The sequence below is a fragment of the Hemiscyllium ocellatum genome, chromosome 7 (assembly GCF_020745735.1).
Source record: "Hemiscyllium ocellatum isolate sHemOce1 chromosome 7, sHemOce1.pat.X.cur, whole genome shotgun sequence".
NCBI classification, from domain to species: domain Eukaryota; kingdom Metazoa; phylum Chordata; class Chondrichthyes; order Orectolobiformes; family Hemiscylliidae; genus Hemiscyllium; species Hemiscyllium ocellatum.
Window position 1 is genome coordinate 61,330,402 of NC_083407.1, and position 21,018 is coordinate 61,351,419.

The window sequence follows — 21,018 nt, forward strand, 5'->3', positions numbered from 1 at the left end:
TGAATAAAGAAATGAATTATTTCCTGTCAGAAACAACGAAGACTGAGAGCACAAAGTGATGTGGTATTGATAATGGTATATTATCAGACAAAATATTCAAGGAAACGGTCCATAAGTGACAATACAAAGTTAAATAGCAACATTTGCAGTAAATTCTTTATTTCAGTTGTAATATCTGATCATTATGAATAGAAGAAACATAAATGAGTATTAATATATATCTCTAACAGTTGCTTATGTTTACTAAAGTGAAGACCTAGATTGTCAGAATGTTGTGAGAAGAATTTTGTTAACATCATTGCAAATTATGTACTTACAGGAGAGACGTTTAGGCATGTATGTGGTGTACTGCCAAAACAAGCCAAAATCTGAATATATTGTGGCAGAATATGATGCCTTCTTTGAGGTGAGTTTTTGGTGCATTTTTATTCTCTGTGCTTTAGACTTAGGGGCAGGCATTGGGAAACAGTTTTTCAAAAGATGTGGTATCAACATGGTATTGAATCTTCCAGTAATTTATGAAGGTTGCTCAATTCATCACTCATGAACTGAGGGCCGTTATCACTCATCACAATGTCTGGAATGCAGTGAACATCCCTACAATCTCACTAGTAATCATTGAAGTCAGCTGCCCTACCTAACTGTGGTCAGAATAAACTGTGGTCTGTGGTCATAAGATAATCAGCTCCTGTGAGGGTGAAAACAACTACCTCCAACTTTATCCAGGGTCTCTTTTGGGAGTCATGTACCTTCAGTGACTCTCTAGCTTGCTTACCTGTATTCATTCCATGCACTGCACTGGCTGATGAAGTCCTTGATTATATTACTCAGATATGGACAATACAGCACTTCTGCCCTCCTCTGATTTGATGTAATTCCTTTATGTTGTGTGGATGCACTTTATCATCTCTCCTCTCATCTCCTTCGGGATAATGACTAAATTTCCTTTGTACAATATGCCACCTTAGCCTACCTGTTCATCTTCAATAGCAACTTGGGCAAGAGATTTGCCAAATATTCACAGATACTTTTAGATTTGTTGATTGCTGAATCAGTGCTACAGTTCTGACCTTTTTGCGATCCAGGTAAAGTCCTTTTGCTGTCAGTACCATGTCCGTGACATCAGACATCTTATTCAGCCTCGGATTCACCTGGTGAACTTAGCAGTGCAACTAGATTGTGAGCATGGTCAGCAATGGCTTTTTCCATTGTGTGTCCACATCCATAGACAGCAGATCATCCTCTGTTGCTTCCACTTAAGGAAGAGCATGACTACTTCATGGTGTTTGTGTTGATACTCTTCTGGAGCAGTGGAAATGCCAAATGGCATGCACTCTTACCTGCATCTCCCAGACTGTATCCAGAGCCAATTTAGAAAGCTGCTGCCTTCACCCAGCTTCCACTTGTAGTAACCATTCTTCACGTCTAGGGTGGTGAAGATTGTTTACCTTTACTAGTCCTGGCAAAGTTCCTTCAATGGTTGGCATGGGTAGTAACATCTCTTCAAAGCATGATTGAGATACATTCATGCACACTGTTACAACATGAAGACAGACATCCAAATTAAATTTACCTTCCTAACTCTGTATACATAATAGTAAAATTATACTTCTCAAAGACCCTTAAAATTGACCCTTATGGTTCCTAAACAGATATTTTGAATAACCACTCCCTAATTCTGTATTGATTTGGAGATGCCAGTGTTCAACTGGAGTGTACAAAGTTAAAAATTACACAACACCAGCTTTTGACGCGACACTACCGATTTCTTACAGAAACTCAGCACCCAATGACCAGTCGAACCGGGAACATTCCTCATCACAATGGACGATTCACCAACGTCCCCCATAATGACGGCATTGCAGCAATAGCCTCAGTACTCAACACCAATAACTGCCAATCGCCAAGCACCATCCTACAACTCATCCACTTTATCCTCGACCACAACCTTTGACAACCAGTTCTTCATCCAGACACACAGAACAGTCATTTGCACCAAATTTGCACCCCAATATGCAAACATTTTCAAGCACAGTTTCAAATAAGACCTCTTATCTATGCAGGATCTCCAACCAACACTATACACCAGGTATATTGATGGCATTTTCTTTCTTTGGACCCATGGCAGGGAGTCACTGAAACAACTAGACAGTAATACCAGCAAGTTTCATCCCACCAGCAAGCTCACCATGGGCTAGTATCTGTCTCATTCTTGGACACATGCATCTCCATCAAGGTTGAGCACCTCAGCATGTCACTCTACCACAAACCCACGGATTACCTCACAATGCTACACTTCTCCAGCTTCCATCCAAACATATTAAAATAACCATCCCCTACTGGAAAGCCCTCCGCATCCACACGATCTGTTCAGTTGAGGAGGAATGTGACGGGCACCTGGACGTACTCGAGGATGCCCTCATAAGAATGAGGTGTGATGCTCAACTCATTGACCGCTAGTTCTGACGTGTCACAGCAAGAAACCATAATGCCCTCCTCAGGAGACAGACATGACAGGGTACCCTTCGTTGTCCATTACTTCCCAGGAGCTGAAAAACTACGCCATGTTCTTCACAGCCTGCAACACATTATCAATGAGGATGAGCACGTCACCAAGACCTTCCCAACGCCTCCACTTCGCATCTTTAAACAACCACCAAACCTCAAACAGATCATTGTTCGCAGCAAACTGCCCAGCTTTCAGGACAGCACCATACAACCCTGTCATGGCAGATGCTGCAAGATGTGTCAGAGTATTGACATGGATACCACCATTACACATGGGGACACCACCCACCATGTTTGCAGCAGGTACTCATGTGACTCAACCAACGGTGTCTAACTAATACGCTGCAGGCAAGATTGCCCTGAGGCATGGTACATTGGTGAGACCAAGCAGAGGCAACAGCAACGGATAAATGGACACCGCACAGCAATCAACAGATAGGAGTGTTGCCTCCCAGTTGGAGAATTCTTCAACAGTCCGGGACATGTGACCTTGGACCTTCGGGTGACCATTCTCCAAGGCGGACTTTGGGACAAGCAACAATGCAAAGTGGCTGAGCTCACAGACACACACACACACTCACGCAGACCATCTCTCACACACAAGCTCTCTCTCATATACACACCCACACACGCCCTCTCACAGACTTATTCCCTTTACACTCGCACTCACAGACACACTCTCTCACAGACACACAGCCACATGCACACACACACACATATACGTTTGTGAGGTGAATTTGTACTTGCAGAATTATATTTTACTTTGCTCAAAAACTGCATGAATCCATGTAAGATTCTGCAAATCCCTTTTTTAGAAATATAATCAGTCTGAACATTGGGGCACAGACAGCCTCACACAGGGCACCTCAGTGCATTATCTGGGCTAATATGGCACCTATTGTGAAAGTTCACTTGAGAATGTAACTTTTAAAAAACGTTCTGGGATTTACATATGAAAGACCTGAAACTATCTTCTAAAAGATGAGAGACTTAACAAACAATCTGGGTCTTTTACAATATATAATTTCAATTACATCACACTGTAAACTTTTGCTATAAAGTCTGTGTCTTACAATCTTATACTCCACAACCACTTGATAAAGGAGCAGCGTTCCAAAAGCTAGCACTTCTAAATAAACCTGTTGGACTATAACCTGGGTGTTGTGTGATTTTTAACCTGATCCTGTGAATAATCAATTCCAGATACTGGGTTTATAGCTGAAACAAAAGACTGAATAATTTATTAACATTGCATGAACTTCAGTAGAGCAAAATTAAGCAACAAAGTAATCTAAGTGATGTCTATGATTTAAGCCCAATAACCTTTGTTTTCAGCCCATTTACATAAAAGACAGGCAGACAAACACAGTGAAATAAATAAAAGAAAGCAACAAAGCTGTCCAAAATACTCAGCAGTTTTCACAGTGCGTTGTTTGACAGGCAAATGTGGTTGTTTCTTTGTGACTTTTTGAAGATGCTGATCAAGTCCACCTTTTCAGCTCATTGTAAGGAAATCAGTGACACGTACCACTTAGTTTCTATTCTCTGAAATTCCAGTAGCTGATAAGTAATAGCTTAACCTTCCAAAACTAGGAGGTTAGGCAGTGAGCTTTTGAACTTTCATGCTGTAACATCAACAATCAAGTTGCTTCTCATAGAAATGCAGTCAAAAGGCAGTTCACAACTTGGGCCCATACCACTGTTTGATCATCATCTTCCCTTCCAGACTTGCTGGCACCAATTCCCAACGACTGTTCTTGTTAATGGCTAAACATCTGCTATCTGGTTAAACATATTGTTTCCCCTTGGTATTGAAGAGTCTGTCGCATCCCTTTGATTAAAAACCAACTTGCTATTAACGTCCAGGCCTGGCTTCATAAACAACAAATTGTTTGTTCTTTTTTTGTTTTTAACACAAGCTGCTGCTCTCAATTGAAAGGTGATCTTGGGCTCACAGTTCTCAGTCACAACTCCAAACCAAATTTGGTAAAGAAAATAAAATATAAATACTTGGAATGTTTAGAATCCCTATAATATGGATGCAGGCCACTCGGCCCAACAAATCCATGCCAGTTCTCCAGACAGCATCCCACCCAAACACACACCTTGACTCCATCCCTGTAACCATGCATTTTCCATGCCAATCCACCTAACCTGCCTATGTTTGGACTATGGGAGGAAACTGTAGCACCTGGAGGAAACCCATAGGGAGAAATGCAAACTCCACACAGACCTTCACCCGAGAGTGGAATTGTACCCAAGTACCTGGCGCTGTGAGGCAGCTGTGCTACCCACTGAACCACTGATTTTCAAATATTGAATATCAGGGAGTGTTCTAACAATGTTCTTATCTTTCCAGATTGTTTCACTGCTCCCCTGCTACTAATTCATTCTGCAGGAGTTGGGACATTCTTGATTTCTTCCTTCGTTTCCACCTCTTCTATTTTTTATAAGCTGACTTAGAGAACAAGTGGAACTCCTCTTGCAGATGCTGATTATGGTTTTACAGTTTCATTTTCTTTACAACTATATTCTCCGGACAGACATTCTGACCCTGAAACACATTGTTGTACTCTTCCAGCACTAAACGTAAAAGCATTTTACATGGTGACTATTTTAGTGTGCTGTGACACCTATTACAAATCTCTTTCGGCATGATAAGCATTACCAGTCCCTGGCTGAGATGGTGGCTTTTGCTTGCTGACTATAACCTGGAACTCCAGGTCTTCGTTCTTCTCATTGCAGTGGGCTCTCAGAGTAATCCATCCTTTTGGCACAAATTTGGTGCCACCAATCATATGGCCTCAGCCTTATCTTCAAATGGTTCATTTCTGAATGATCATATTGGATGCCACTTCACACGGGGTGTGTGAAGGACACAATGTTGCATGGCATCCCGGTGTCCATCCAACACTTTACATTGGCTTGATGCTCTCTTTCTGCAGTCAATGTTCCAACAATTACAAACTATTTATCACCAATTAACTTGACTGAAACAACCTGTTCTATGGTGTACATATTGTCAAAATCTCTTGCACTTATCTCCAGTGACCACATGAACCTGCTTGGTATACTTCTCTTTAGCCAAGCCCTTGTGTGCAATTTGATTCCATTTCTTTCAGTGAGAAAATTTCTTTTTTAACATGCTGGACATGTCTTTTATTTCTCCTTAATGTTTGCTTCGAGCCCTTAGTAACATTGATGTCCTTCAAGTCTGAAATACGTATCAGCATAACGCAAGGCCTGATTTGTCCTGCTATGAATGCGCTCTGGATGCTGATTTACAACATTCAGCACATCTGATCACTTGACTGAGAATGCGTTCCTTCCCCCTTATTAGACCTGCTCTCCCTGCAGGATCTCTTCAGCATAAGGCAACCTTGTTTGAAAATAGGTAAACCTTTTAGTGGCACAAATTCCCAAGAGTCTGTGAGCTATATTAATACAGTCACAAACTGATCATTGAACTCTTTTGCACCTTGCTCGCTAACATTGAATATGTATCATTCATAAATTATGTTTGTTTGGGATTCAAAGCATGCCTTCTAGTTTTTAAAATGTCTGTGGTCCTTCATATGTTCTTGAGAGAGGCTTTTCCCAGTTGAATATACATTGCAAGTCTCTCCTCAATTTATAGCTGCTTTGGTTTGTTAATTAAATCGGTCACAACTTCCAAATTTTGCCATTGCAGGTGGAAAAATTGCCATTTCTACTTCATATCACATTAAACAACGTATTTAATTACTAAACATTTTTCATTCATTAAAAATTTATTGGAAGTAGACAGAAGCGATAGTGACTAAATATATTGTAAAAGATATTACAGAAGCAATACATGTCATTTCTGCCTTATTTCACAGGAGATAAAACAGGAATTGGGTCAGAGACTTAGCCTGAGTGACTTTCTTATAAAGCCTATTCAGAGGATAACAAAGTACCAGCTACTTATCAAGGTGAGGACTTTGTTCATCTCTCTCTCTCTGTATCTGCACCTTCTCTACAGTTGTAACACTGTATTTTGCACTCTGTTCTGCTACCCTGATGCACTTTGTATAGTAGGCTCTGACCGTCTAGCATGCAAAAAGACATTCTTCACTGTATCTCACTTTACGTGGCAACAATAAATCAAACTCAAACTCAGACCTCTTAGGCAAGAACAAATAAAGTAACAAATAGATTTTATCGTTCTGTTTCAGCATCCAACACCTTTGCTTTTAATATTTTTTATATAAGTAAAGTGCATGTTTAAAATGCATGGTTTGAAGTACTAGTAACAGCATAGTGATTTGTATAGTAAATCTTTAGGATGGCTGGCTCAACATCTAACCATGTTTTGTACCTCTTCTGTCCTGGGTATAATCCAGTGATGGAAAGTGCTTTCTATCAATCAGGCCATGGAGCTGGTCTCATCAAACCAGCAGATAAAGGGGGTGCAGTGGTAGTTTGGCGCACTGATCTCTACATGGTTGAAGCCAGACGCTAACTCGAAGACACCTCCCCTTACCACCCCCTCGACCATGACTCCACCCACCATCACCAAACCATCATCTCCCAGACCATACAGAACCTCATCACCTCAGGAGATCTCCCACCCACAGCTTCCAACCTCATAGTCCAGGAACAGACTAATGGAATGTCCTAAGATGGTCTTAGGTTGCCTTGTCTCAAGACTGACAATTTATTGGTGTCAGGTGGTCACCCCAGTGCAGCTCCCCAGTCACCAGGCTCAGTCCAATTTGAGAACCAAGCTTCAAAGACTTCAGGGATGATGTGCTGCTGGCAGTAAACAAGTGTCCAGTGACAGCCATAAGGAATACTATTGGCAAAAACATTACCTGAATATAAGCCTCATCTCTTAAATTGGCCTAATCTAAATTCAAGATTAGAGAGCTGCTGGAAAAGCAGAGCAGGTCAGGCAGCATCCAAGGAGCAGGAGCCCTTCATCAAGAAATTCATGCAGTGCAGTTTTTATTGTTCAGTTGTAACCTATTCAAATGCCTGCTTTAGTGATGCAAATTGTCTTGTTGCAGGACTTTCTGAAATACAGTGAAAAGGCTGGACTTGAATGTTCGGAGATTGAGGTAAAATCTGCACCTTGTTTGGTTGACAAATATTTATATGTTTTGATTTGTTTCTCCATTCTCAGAAGAACAGGAGGTGGTACACATTACACCACAAGACCTCACGCTCGTCACCTAATGGCAAACAAAAGCATAGTTTTATTATTTTACAAGTTATTTTGAAAGAAATAAGGAAATGCAAACAAGAGTAAATCTTTTGGTTTCACTCCAAAATTATTGCTCTCCATTATCAGCAAATACTCCTATTAATAAAAGCTGTGGCCATCAGTAGCCCATTATATTTGTTTTGTGTTTTATAATAGAAAGCTGCTGATGTGATGTACCTTGTACCAAAACGCTGCAATGATATGATGAATTTGGGAAGACTTGAGGATTTTGATGTAAGTCTTTTGCTTTTTCCTTCTCCCTGCATCACTGATTATCTTGTAAGTTGACCAGGAATTTTATTTTTTGAAGGTTAATGGATAAAACAGCACGATGCTTCTGTTTTAAGTTTTGCTTGGTGCAGGATATAGGAGGACCTGTCCAAAGTCTCTGCTAAGAGCCTGTGCCATTTTGAAAATATAGGAAATAAGAGCAGAAATAGAAATCCTTCACCATCTAATAAAATCGTGACTGATCATTTATATCTCCAATTTCCTGCCTGATCTCTATATCTCTTGATTTCCCTAATGCCTGGCAGTATTGATCTCAGATTTGAATATTCACTGTCTTCTGGGTTACTGAATTTCAAAGCTTCAATGCCCTTTGGATGAAGGAATTTCTCCTTATATCTGTCCTAAATGGCTGACAGTGCCTCCTTAAACTATAACTCGCTAGTTCAACTTTCCAGCCAAAAGGAGGGGTCAGATCTATTTCAACATTAATGGTGAATTGCTTACAGGCAACTCACTGCTTGGAGGAGAAGGTTTCAAGACGTCCTATCATAGGACGATTGCAGTAAATTACCTTCAGGATGGCAAAGAGGGTTGGCCTTCAGCAAGCTAGAGGTGTTTTCTGGGGACGAGGAGGAGTACGTGTATTTTTTTCCTGACTACCAATTGGGTGGTTCAGCTTCAAATACCAATGGCTGAAATGTACAAGGCATTTCAAAATTACATCCTGGTCTTTTGTCTATCATTGTACTATCATTGCCAAAGGATTCTGAAATGAACTGGTATTTCACTTTGAAAAATTGATCAAAGCGACAGAATTACACTCTGAAGTTTTTCAGGACGGCTGTGAGAATATTACCATCGACTAGAATATGCAGATGGTAGATGGAATCTTGGTGTGATTTACATAATGTGCAATGTCTCCCATCCCCATTTTGATATCCTAAAACCACTCTATGTAGTGCTTATATGATGATCTTATTTTGAAAATGTTGGTGGTCTTAAGTGGGACTGGACTACCATAATGTATGTTCTGACAAAACCTTTAAGCTTAACAGTTTTGTTTCAAATTTCTGATTAATTTCATGATTCTCAGACAGAGTTGTATTTCTGATGAAAGAACATAATATTCATTTCAACCAACATCTGGCTGATGAATTTTGAAATCTCGTTTCCACATAATTCTGATTGTTGATGCTATGGCTGAATTAGTTACTTCTAGTCCTTTATTATTTCATAATTCATTAAAGTTGGACTTTGAAATCAGAATAGAGGATGATTGTATATAACTTGGTAAATAAATTCTAGATCAAAAAGTACATTAAGAGGATGGAGCTCAGGTCTGTCAGTACATGGTCAAAGAGATTTGAGTCTACTGTTCTATTCACTGTGTGTACCCAATTTCAGATGAGCTCTCTATTAGAGATAAGCAATTCTCCTCTTCTGTGCTCATCTTTTAATCAGCTGTCTACAGCATTAGAAGTGTAAAAGCAGAACCTGATGAAAGGTCATCAGGTTAATTCTGTTTATTTCAACAGATGCTGCTCCCTAACGTGCTGAGTCTCTCCAGCTTTTGTTGTTTTCATTTTGGTTTGTTAGGGTCCATGGTATTTTGCTTTCCTAAAAACAGATTACCTGACTGCTGCTTATCAGGAAAAACAGTTTGTAATGAAGATAGGAGATTGAACCTCAAAGAGGAAACAAGGAAATGTCCTTCTGGAAGCAGGCTGCATAAATGTTCTTACAATTTTGCATGTGTACTGATAAACGATGGCAGGAAGAACTGGATGCATTCTGAATGGTTTGTTGTTTCCAGGGCAAAATCACAGCTCAAGGGAAATTGCTGCAGCAGGATACGTTCTATGTAACCGAACAAGATTCCGGAGTTCTCTCCCGAAGTAAGGAACGAAGGGTCTTCCTGTTTGAACAGATTGTAATCTTCAGTGAACTACTGAACAAGGGTTCCTCAACACCAAGGTATCAATTCAAGAACAGCATTAAGGTAAATACCCTATAGACTTAATGAAAAGTTGCATTGACTGATCACAGAGTGGGAACACAATAATAACATAACAAAAATGACAATCTTCAAAGGAGCATATATTTTTCAATTTACTCAATAAACCCCACCATTTTATAAAATTTTTAGTGGTATCTGTTCTTTCCTAACAGTAGTAAGTTATGTTTTGTGTATAATTCAATGCACTGGTAGGTCCTGAGTACTTCTGTGGCAATGCACTAAGTATGAACAAGCTTTGAACCAAGTTTCAGAAAATTGTATTTCTAAGGCACAGGATTTTTTTGTGCATAAAAAATAGGCTACCCTCTTCAGAAGATGCAGAATGTTCATATCATGACACCAGAAAGTAGTCACATGCAGGCAGTACTAAAAAGTTCAGGGCACGGGGATAATGCAGAATCTGAGAAATTGGTGACTATGGCCAGGATCAGCTGTTAGAGACAGGATATAGGAGATTCCAAATGTAAAAAGGAGTGCATTTCCTTGAGGACTCTCCTGATAAAAGCGTGGGATCTCAATGATTTTTCCCAGAATTTCAATGTCTTTTCCACAAAAGCTGTGAGTGGAGGAGTGCAAGAATCCCTTTAACGTGGCCTTGATGTGACTACATCTTAAATTGTATTTTCCATGGTTAGTCAGCATAAGTTCGATGACTAGCTCAGAAAATTCTTAATACATTCATGATACTCCCTGCTCTGTCACGAGGAATCTCATGGAAAGTTGTTGGACATGCAACATCAACAATAACAGGAAGAAACAAGCATTTTTGTCTTGCTCACAAATTCCATTTCACACATAAACTGGGAGACAAGGTGACCAAGCTCATATCCAGTTATTATGGAACAGGGTGTGTTTTCACTGAATCTATTCTATGCTAAGTAAGTTATCTGCTCTTGTGTAGTTTGAGTCGTGATTGAATTAAATATATATTTGGTTCCCCTGACAAAGATGAAGACAATTCTATTGAAACATATGATGCATTTTGGTATGCCAGCTTATACAGTGTCACGATATTCTGGATTTGACCTCTGAATGTTGCTATCATATATTTGAATATTCAGGAGTTAAATGATGTTCAGTAGAACACCAAGCACAGTGTAAAACTCAAAAATAAAACATTTGGATTTTAATTTGAAGAGGACTATAAGAGAGCACCTTGTGGAGCGAGATAACACACACATAATGCTCAAATAACAAAACAAGAATCTTGCTAAGATCGCTTGACTTGTGAAAAAAAATTAATCGATACAGATTTTCAGCAACTGTTGAATCTTTTCTGTTGACCTATTTCAGATGAGTTATCTTAATATTGAGGAGAATGTGGAAAATGAACTGTGCAAGTTTGCTCTAATATCCCGTGGAACCTCTGAGCGGTTCATCTTACAGGCACCGAGCATTGAGGTCTGGCAGGCTTGGGTTCAGGATATCAATCAAGTTCTTGACGCTCAGCGTAATTTCTTAAATGGTATACCAATTTTATTTCTTCTGTATTCCACGTTGTACATGCTGTGAATTTTAGATTTGAAATCATACTAAAATTCAAATAACTGTGCCTTATTCATTACATATTTTTTTTCTCTAACACCCTTGATATTCTCTTGAAGGTCATTTTATCCATCGGACCCATCTCCTGCATCCTCAACCATGTTCCCGCTAAAATGTTGACCCATAACCTCTCTTCCTGGTTCCCAAGTTATAGCCAATATTTTCTCTCTTCAGGTATTGTCCCTCTCCCCTACAAATCTGCTTTCTTCAACCTGCTCTTAAATAAACAAATGCCAACACTCTGCCCTTGCAAATTACCACCCCATGTGCAGTCACTGTTCTCTCCCAAGCCCTTGAGTGTGTAGTTACCTCCCAAATCCATGTCTGTCTTTTCTGGAGCTCCATGCCTGAGATCTTGCAATCAGATATCTGCCCCTAACTCACTACCAAACAGCTCTTAGCAAAATCGCAAAAGATATCCTGTGTGCATGCCTTGCCTCTTTGTCCTTTGACACAGATGACCACACAATCCTCTTCCAACACCTCTCTTCTATTGTTCAATGGGGTGAAACTGCTCTTACTTAGTTGCATTCTTAAACATCTACTCAAACTCAGAGTATCACTTACAATGGTTACTTGTCCCACTCCTCCATAATTATCACGTGTCTCTCACAAATCTGTCCTTGTCCCCCTTCTAGTTCTAATCCGCAAGTTGTTGCTTGGCTGCATCATCTGAAAGCACGACACTGCTAATAAGAATCAAAGTTACACACCATAGTTTGTTTTTTCTGATAATGCCAATTATGTGTAATCTGTACTTAGTTTATCTTGTTCCCTCTATGACATGGTTGACTTTTATTGCAGCACTCCAATCACCAATTGAATACATGAAAAAAGAAAGTGGTAGTCAATCCTTAGTCAAAACACAAGCAAGCCGGATACCCCAGCCCAAAATCAGAGCACTCTCCACTCCACAGGTGGGGTCTGAAAAGCCACCGAAGTCATCGGCTCACAATCCATCACTACCAGCTTTAAAGCTATCTACCTCCAATGGCACTACAAACTTCAATGACGATCAGCAATACGGAGATAATTACGAGCAAATCAAGGTACCTACACAAAAAAGTCCTTCAACTTTGTTAAATAATTTTTGACTAACCAGAGGAGACAAACTAATCTATCAATAGCTCAAGTTGCTTGGACTCTTAGTTTTCAAGATATTTTAAGGTTTATCCAGTGCTACAGTCTATTTCGTCTTATCAGCAAACTAACCATTAGACTAATAATCTGAAGTCAAGACATGGACAATATTTACAATAAATGATGAAACATTTGTGACAATCATTTATTCTCACTGGGCTCTGAATGGTAGTATGTCATCAGTAAAATGTGAATGCTATCTATGTAACAGAATTTACACAAATAATAATATAATGCACAAATTAAGTCAACATATCAAAACCTACTGCATATTCACATAACTGTACACATAGTTAATGGGCAATCTTTGCAAATTGCAAATTGAGGCATCATGCTTGGAAACAGTTCTTTTCGTTGATGGAGTTAACGTAAGATATAGGAGAGGGATCAAATATATGCAAGTCTTTTACCAATGAGATTCCTTAATGTTTCACCAGTCTTTAGCCGTTAATAGACATTAGGTTGTTTGATTTGCTGCATTGTTAACTGGATTTCATGATGACCATTTGTTTTAAATAATGTACTTCCACAATTAAAGTAATCTGGTTTAGGTTATTTAATGGGTGCTCCATAAAGAATATTTATACCTTCAATGCCTGCAGCATTAATCCAAGCCCCACACCTCACAAAGAAGACAATCCCTACCCCCCACCCCACCCCGACACTGTATCTTCCTTCATATACAACAATGTTAATAGAACAATGAAAATGAATTAATGCCTTTAAACACCAGCAAAGTTAAAAAGGGTGAATTGTCAACACATTCATGGCATAGCAATGGAGGCATATTTTTACAAGCAAGGACGTTTTGTTGTAAGTGACATTATTCTCCAAGTTGCCTTGTTTTTTTCTATGCCTTCTACAAATTTGCTTGTTTGAGTCCTCATTGATTTTATTTGAATATGCTCATTAATGACAGCCAGTGTCCCAGCAATTGAGAGTTTCCTGTTTTACACCTGGTTAGACTGGTTTTCACTGAATACTTTGGATAACTTGAATAGTCAATCTGGAATGTGCAATGCTGCAAGGCCAAATTGGCATTTGCATAAGTCTGAAGTGCCTGGAAAAGTAATGTCTGCAGTTTTCTCATATTTTTCAACCTTTTATTAACTGTATATTTTTCTATACAAAGATCTGAGATTGCCTTTTCATTGCCTCTCTTTTAACCTAATGGAAGATTTGTGTACCTTTGTTTACAGCAGGGCATTAGAGGAACAGATACAGCATTCTCTATGGTATATCATTTTATTGCATTATCATTGAAGAAATCAGAAAGCAACACTGGATAAAGTGAAGAGAGTCAGCAGCTAGATTATAAAAGCTATAGCATGTGTCATCACTGAGGTCCTTTCTTCTGTATATCACATACTGCATTAAATCTTTTTTCTTCACTTTCAAACAATGGGGCATTATATTCAAACACTAGAACTGCTACCACATCATTTGTAGCCTTCTTTCCCCATCTTGCTCATGTCAAATATTATCACCCTGAATACAGATTTCTTGTTACAAAAGTGAGCACTGTCCTATGTGACTGACCTCCAGTAATAGTGAAGTGTCATGTCAGTGCACATTCTGTTTCATGATGATAAATGTCAAAGTGCACATGGTTTACTTTTTTTTAAAAAAGGATATTCCCCTCAGAGATGCCAGCTGCATTTTTAGACCTGTGGTCCTTCCAGACAGCAGTGATTGTCAAGGGGATTTCAGCCAGTGCCTTGGCTCTGTGGCCATCATGATGGCTGGTCTAATACTAACTATCATGTCCTGCCATCATTGACACAAAGCTGCATTGCATTCTGACCCTACTGTTTCCAGAGCTGCAGTGCAGATATAGTCACCAACTGGTTCCTGGACACTTCTCAACTGCTTTATTTATTGTGGAGCCACTAAAGATGCTTGAAAGGAAGTTAAAAACCACACATCATGTTTCTGCACAGACACCCACACCCGTCATGCATTGTCAGAAATCAGTCTAAAGGTCTGCATGTAAGTGTGATATTCCTCAAAACTCTTTCTTCTCAAATGCAGTTCATGAATTGAGCACTTCCATGATTCACAGGGAGCTTTTTGCCCAGCCTCCAGGAGAATGTAACTGTTCCTTACCCATACTTCCAGTTCCAATGTACCCTGTGAATTATGTGATGCCACAACCTTGCTACCACTATCTAAACATCTCTGGGTGGATGTCTTTTGATCTGGTGTCTGGGAAAGAGGAAGCAAATGTGATTAGGGTATTAAGTTGGAGAAGGTGATGCAGAGTAATGTTAAACAGGACAAAGCAGCTAGAAGGCCTTGTCTTCATCTTCCCGTTTGTCATCAGTTTCTTTCTCCTATGCTATTATGTTACTGTGGTGGATTTGCAGGAAAGGTGGGTAGAAGGTAGGAATTTGTGAATGTTACTTCTTCAGAATTAAGAGACCTGAGAAAATGATTGTACCATTCTGTGTGGTGCTTCTGAAGAACACAAGGATGAGATAGCTTTGGCAAATAGAATTAAGGAGAATCCAAAGAGTTTTTACAAATACATTAAGGACAAAATGGTAACTTTGGAGAGAATAGGGCCCCTCAAAGATCAGCAAGGCGGCTTTTGTGTGGAGCCTCAGAAAATGGGGGAGATACTAAATGAATACTTTGCATCAGTATTTACTGTGGAAAAGGATATGGAAGATTTAGACTGTAGGGAAATAGATGGTGACATCTTGCAAAATGTCCAGATTACAGAGGAGGAAATGCTGGATGTCTTGAAATGGTTAAAGGTGGATAAATCCCCAGGACCTGATCAAGTGTACCTGGGAACTCTCTGGGAAGCTAGAGAAGTGATTTCTGGGCCTCTTGCTGAGATATTTGTATCATTGATAGTCGCAGGTGAGGTGCCGGAAGACTGGAGGTTGGCAAACGTGGTGCCACTGTTTAAGAAGGGCGGTAAAGACAAGCCAGGGAACTATAGACTGGTGAGCCTGACCTCTGTGGTGGGCAAGTTGTTGGAGAGAATCCTTGGGGGACAGGATGTACGTGTATTTGGAAAGGCAAGGACTGATTCGGGATAGTCAACATGGCTTTGTGCGTGTGAAATCATGTCTCACAAACTTGATTGAGTGTTTTGAAGAAGTAACAAAGAGGATTGACGAGGGCAGACAGTAGATGTGATCTATATGGACTTCAGTAAGGCGTTCGACAAGGTTCCCCATGGGACACTGATTAACAAGGTTAGATCTCATGGAATACAGGGAGAACTAGCCATTTGGATGCAGAACTGGCTCAAAGGTAGAAGACAGAGGGTGGTGGTGGAGGGTTGTTTTTTAGACTGGAGGCCTGTGACCAGTGGAGTGCCACAAGGATCGGTGCTGGGCCCTCTACTTTTTGTCATTTACATAAATGATTTGGATGCGGGCATAAGAGGTACAGTTAGTAAATTTGCAGATGACACCAAAATTGGAGGTGTAGTGGACAGCAAAGAGGGTTACCTCGGATTACAACTGGATCTGGACCAGATGGGCAAATGGGCTGAGAAGTGGCAGATGGAGTTTAATTCAGATAAATGCCAGGTGCTGCATTTTGGGAAAGCAAATCTTAGCAGGACATATACACTTAATGATAAGGTCCTAGGGAGTGTTGCTGAACAAAGAGACCTTGGAGTGCAGGTTCATAGCTCCTTGAAAGTGGAGTCACATGTAGATAGGATAGTGAAGAAAGCGTTTGGTATGCTTTCCTTTATTAGTCAGAGTATTGAGTACAGGAGTTGGGAGGTCATGTTACAGCTGTACAGGACATTGGTTAGACCACTGTTTGAATATTGCGTGCCATTCTGGTCTCTTTCCTATTGGAAAGATGTTGTGAAACTTGAAAGGGTTCAGAAAAGATTTACAAGGATGTTGCCAGGGTTGGAGGATCTGAGCTACAGAGGGAGGCTGAACAGTCCGGGGCTGTTTTCCCTGGAGCGTCGGAAGCTGAGGGCTGACCTTATAGAGGTTTACAAAATTATGAGGAGCTTGGATAGGATAACTAGGCAATGTCTTTTCCCTGTGGTCGGGGAGTCCAGAACTAAAGGGCATAGGTTTAGGGTGAGAGGGGAAAGATATAAAAGAGACCTCAGGAGCAACTTTTTCACGCATAGGGTGGTACGTGTATGGAATGAGCTGCCAGAGGATGTGGTGGAGGCTGGTACAATTGCAACATTTAAGAGGCATTTGGATGGGTATATGAATAGGAAGGGTTTGGAGGGATATGGGCCGGGTGCTGGCAGGTGGAACTAGATTGGGTTAGGATATCTGGTCGACATGGACGTATTGCACCGAAGGGTCTGTTTCCATGCTGTACATCTCTATGACTCTATGCACATCTACATTGTGATTTCCTACCTTGTGTCTGAAGGGTACTGCTGATCTCACCATTTACTGTGAAGGCTCATGGACTTGCACTCCAAACGGATGAAAGGTTTAACGGTGGAAACACCCCTGGCAGTGATAAGCCTTTACGAGCATTGGTGAAGAGAAACAGTTAACATTCGGAGTCCAGTGGCCCTTCTTTGGAAAACCCTTTTTTTTGCTTGCTGTTCAGTGAGGAGGCCATGATCTAAGGGAAGGTATGAGGAAGTGCCTCAAGAGTTGGTGCTCAGCTTCTGCAAGGTAGAGGTTAGCACAACAGGTGGCAGCAGCACCAGCCTATTGGCAGGTTCAACAACAAAAGGGGCAGTGAGGTCTGCAGATGCTGGAGATCAGAGTTGAGCGTGTATTGCTGGAAAAGCACAGCAGGTCAGGCAGCATCCGAGGAGCAGGAAAATTGATGTTTCGGGCAAAAGTTCTTCATCAGGAATGAGGTCTCATTCCTGATGAAGGACTCCAGCCCGAATTGTCGAATTTCCTGCTCCTGGAATGCCAACTGACCTGCTGTGCTTTTCCAGCAACACAATCTTAACCCAGGTTCAACAACAAAGTCAGGTTACGGTTATGAGTGTTATTCATTGAGATAGGAGCAAAAAGAGATAGGATTAAGTCCTTTGCTGAGCATTACAGAAGTAAACATCAGATGGTATGGTGAAAAGGTTGTATAAGGGGAAGGGAAGGAGTTGGAGGGGCGAAAGAATCCAGAGGGGCATCAACACCGGTGAATTCTAAAGAAGACTTACACTGGACTTGAAATGTTAACTCTGTTTCTTCAGAGATGCAGCCAGACTTGCTGACCTTCTCCTGCACAAGAAGTACATCAGTTTACGTTGGTTTTGCACCAGAAATCCCAGGAAACCTGGATGCAATTCTTTTTGCAGGCTTTGGGAATATGTTCCTTTTAAAAAGGAGACAACAATGGGATCGCTTCAGGAAAATTCTTACTCATTCTTCACTGGGTATTTGAAAAAGAGCTGGAATTTTTTTTTAAGTGATATGGTGATTGTATAAACTTATCTCTAAGGGGAGTCACTGGATTAGTCCAATTGTTTACATCTGAAGATACTTATTTGATTTACTCCACTTGTTATGTGACTGATGCTATATAAGGTATCAAATAAATTCCAGTGGCCAGCATTTTATGAATGTTTACAGAAATATTGTTGCTGGACAGAGAATAATTTGATTGTCAGTGAGATATATCACAAAAAAAACCAAAGAACTGCAGATGCTGGAAATCAGAAACAAAATCAGAAATTGCTGGGAAAAATAGAGTTACCATTTCAGGTCCAGTGACCCTTCTCCAGATCTGATTCTAGCTAGGAAGCAATTAAGTAAGGATGAAAAGTAAACTTAAACATTTTATTCCTTTCAATTTATGAATTGATTTTTAAACCAGCTTTCCTGAAGATCAACATTAGAAAATCATGATCCTCCTCTAACCGCTACAGGCTCTCGGAATGTGAATGCAGACAGTGAATGTTAATTGGATGCTGTTTGCTTTGCACAGAACAATACTGCTGGATGCAATGGGACCTCTACCATGTTGGTCACTCAAGATTATGGTGCAGTGAAGGAGAATGAGATCTGCGTATTTCAGGGAGAAGTGGTTCAGGTCCTCGCCATTAACCAGCAAAACATGTTCCTAGTATACCGACCTGCAAATGAACACTCCCCTGCTGCTGAAGGGTGGATTCCAGGCTTTATCCTGAGTTATACCAGTGATTACTCCACAGAGACTGACGAAGGATGCATCAAGTAAGTGCCAAGTGGCTGCCCTGGAAGCAGCGTGTGGATGTAAAGAAAAAGATGGCTGGTTTTCCCTCCTGATTTTATCCACAAGGCTATTGGAACAAACTTCAGAAGTACCCAGTGAATGCTGGATCTTCATCTTAAAGGAGCTATGTCTGGCAGCTCCATTTTTCTGTTCATGTTCGTAATACAAGTGACATTTATGAAGTCATGGCATGTTTTACTTTTAACACTACACTCACGTGAAAATGATTGGACTGGAATTATATTTATGTTGTGTTACTAATATGTTTGTTTTGACTTTTATAATCATTGGGCATCAGGCCTAATGTTGAACTGAGGCCTGTCTCCTCCAGATGGAGAGACTTTTTTGTTGTCTATGGCAATTTGTACAGCATGTAATTTTTTAAGAAATTCTTTTTGTTTCAAATTTATTGACAGTATATTGTAAAAAAAATCTTACTTTTTTTGTTTCGCCAGGACTCCTTCTAATACATTCCTGTACAAAAATATTTTGCACTATTTAATATGCCCACATAAATAAAGTCAGGTTGTGCAATATAGTCAGAATGCTCTTCGTTGTACCTGTAATGTATCTAATAATAAATGTATTTTAAATATGTAAATTAATCTTGAATATGAGCATGCTTTAATTAAGTAAAATGGCAAGAAAACTGTTCTGCTAAATTCTAAAGTGCAGTGATTAGAGGTGCAACATTTGTACAGGCTTGTAATTAATATTCCCTACAGCACGCATTCCCTGAGCTAATGATGTTTTGGATTTACTGGCACACCTCACTTACTTTTAGCTTCAGATTTTATCACATGACCAATATTTAATTATTGATTTTGATTAAATAATCATCGCTTTTTGCCAACACATTCTGCAATTTTCAATCTGCATATCCCATAGTCTCATGGGATGTTAAATGTGCATTATCACTGAGATTTGAAAGAAATGCAAATGCCAAATTCAGATCTTGTGAGATTATGCGATATTCAGCAGAGAACTAGTGAAGACTTCTGACATTTTGGGTCTCGTTTTCCACTAAATCTGTTAGATTTTCGGCAGTGGAAATAAGTTCTCTTGTTTTTTTTTGTGGGAGCGTACCATATTTGTTTTGTTATATTCTGCTGATGGCTGCCAGAGTTTTACGAATGAAGAGAAATGTTTTTGGCCCCATTTCCATCAGAAGCCTAAGATATTCAAGTTATTTGGTGCATTTTTTGGTACAACAGGAAGTCATGTTCTTGGCATACATCACTGCATTTGAGAAAACGTGGAGAAAAGGAGAGCAGTGTGAAAAATGAAGGGAGGTTTGAAAATGATGATCGTAAATCCAAGGATATTCTGACCAACAAAGCCTCTGCTGATGTGAGTAAGTCAACGTTTAGGAGCTGTGTGTTGATACCGTTAAGGTCTAGTCAAAAAGTAGTACTCATGGAGGGTCGATTGCTTAGCCTGCTTTCAACCAACACTTTTGCAGGAGAATCAAAATGGTTAATGTACACAAACTTTTTCAACGGCTTTATCTCACCTAAAACAATGCGTGAGTTTTTTTTCTAAATTGCAGATTTGTTTTGAAGCACCCGGTTGAGATTAACAACATTGACTATTCACTGGTACAAACTTATTGAACAATTGCAAAATGCAACATTTCTACAGTGGTGGAAATATATAAAATTCCATACCAGAGTCACATGACTTAAAAAGTTCCTAAGTAAATGCAAGCCTTGTCACTTGACCTTTAAACAACAGTCTGCTTCAACAGCCCATTATTAACACTTAACTTTGGAACTAACTTTATCAGAATCAAGCACATCTATGTTCACAGTAATCATGCTGCTGATTTGTTGCCACTAAATGCACTTCTCTTTGTGAGTGAGTCTGAAGTTCAGAGAATACAATGTACCATAATACGTTCGCTGCAATTGTGAATAAATTAATTTTTTAACAACGTTGTTGTCTGTTATCTTACTATGTGTAAAGTGTGAACTCACTCAAGGCATGGAACAACGTTTGCTTGGACAGCTGAAAACATTTTCAAGATCTAACCAGCTGTCTAAGAATGTACTTGAAAAGAATCCCTTAAGCCATTTCTAATTTTTCTGTAATAAATGTCTCTTTGCAACTTCTTTAAACGTGTACTAAAGTATCAATTAAATTGCAACCTTTTTCCTTGCAAAGCAAATTACAGTTGCACACCCACCAA

General features: G+C 39.9%; 1 protein-coding gene across 5 annotated transcripts in view; it reads left to right on the plus strand.

Annotated features, from left to right (window-relative positions):
* kalrna (kalirin RhoGEF kinase a) overlaps positions 1–21,018 on the plus strand; it is a 744,968-nt gene that overhangs the window by 675,047 nt on the left and 48,903 nt on the right. For 3 of the 5 annotated variants that reach the window (XM_060827251.1, XM_060827253.1, XM_060827255.1), the window contains 8 exons: positions 320–406; positions 6,369–6,461; positions 7,539–7,589; positions 7,892–7,969; positions 9,780–9,965; positions 11,277–11,448; positions 12,333–12,577; positions 18,564–20,763. In XM_060827251.1, the coding sequence (XP_060683234.1) occupies positions 320–406; positions 6,369–6,461; positions 7,539–7,589; positions 7,892–7,969; positions 9,780–9,965; positions 11,277–11,448; positions 12,333–12,577; positions 18,564–18,815 (1,164 nt within the window). In that variant the 3' untranslated portion in view covers positions 18,816–20,763. The other 2 variants (XM_060827256.1, XM_060827252.1) reach the window with 2 other exon arrangements.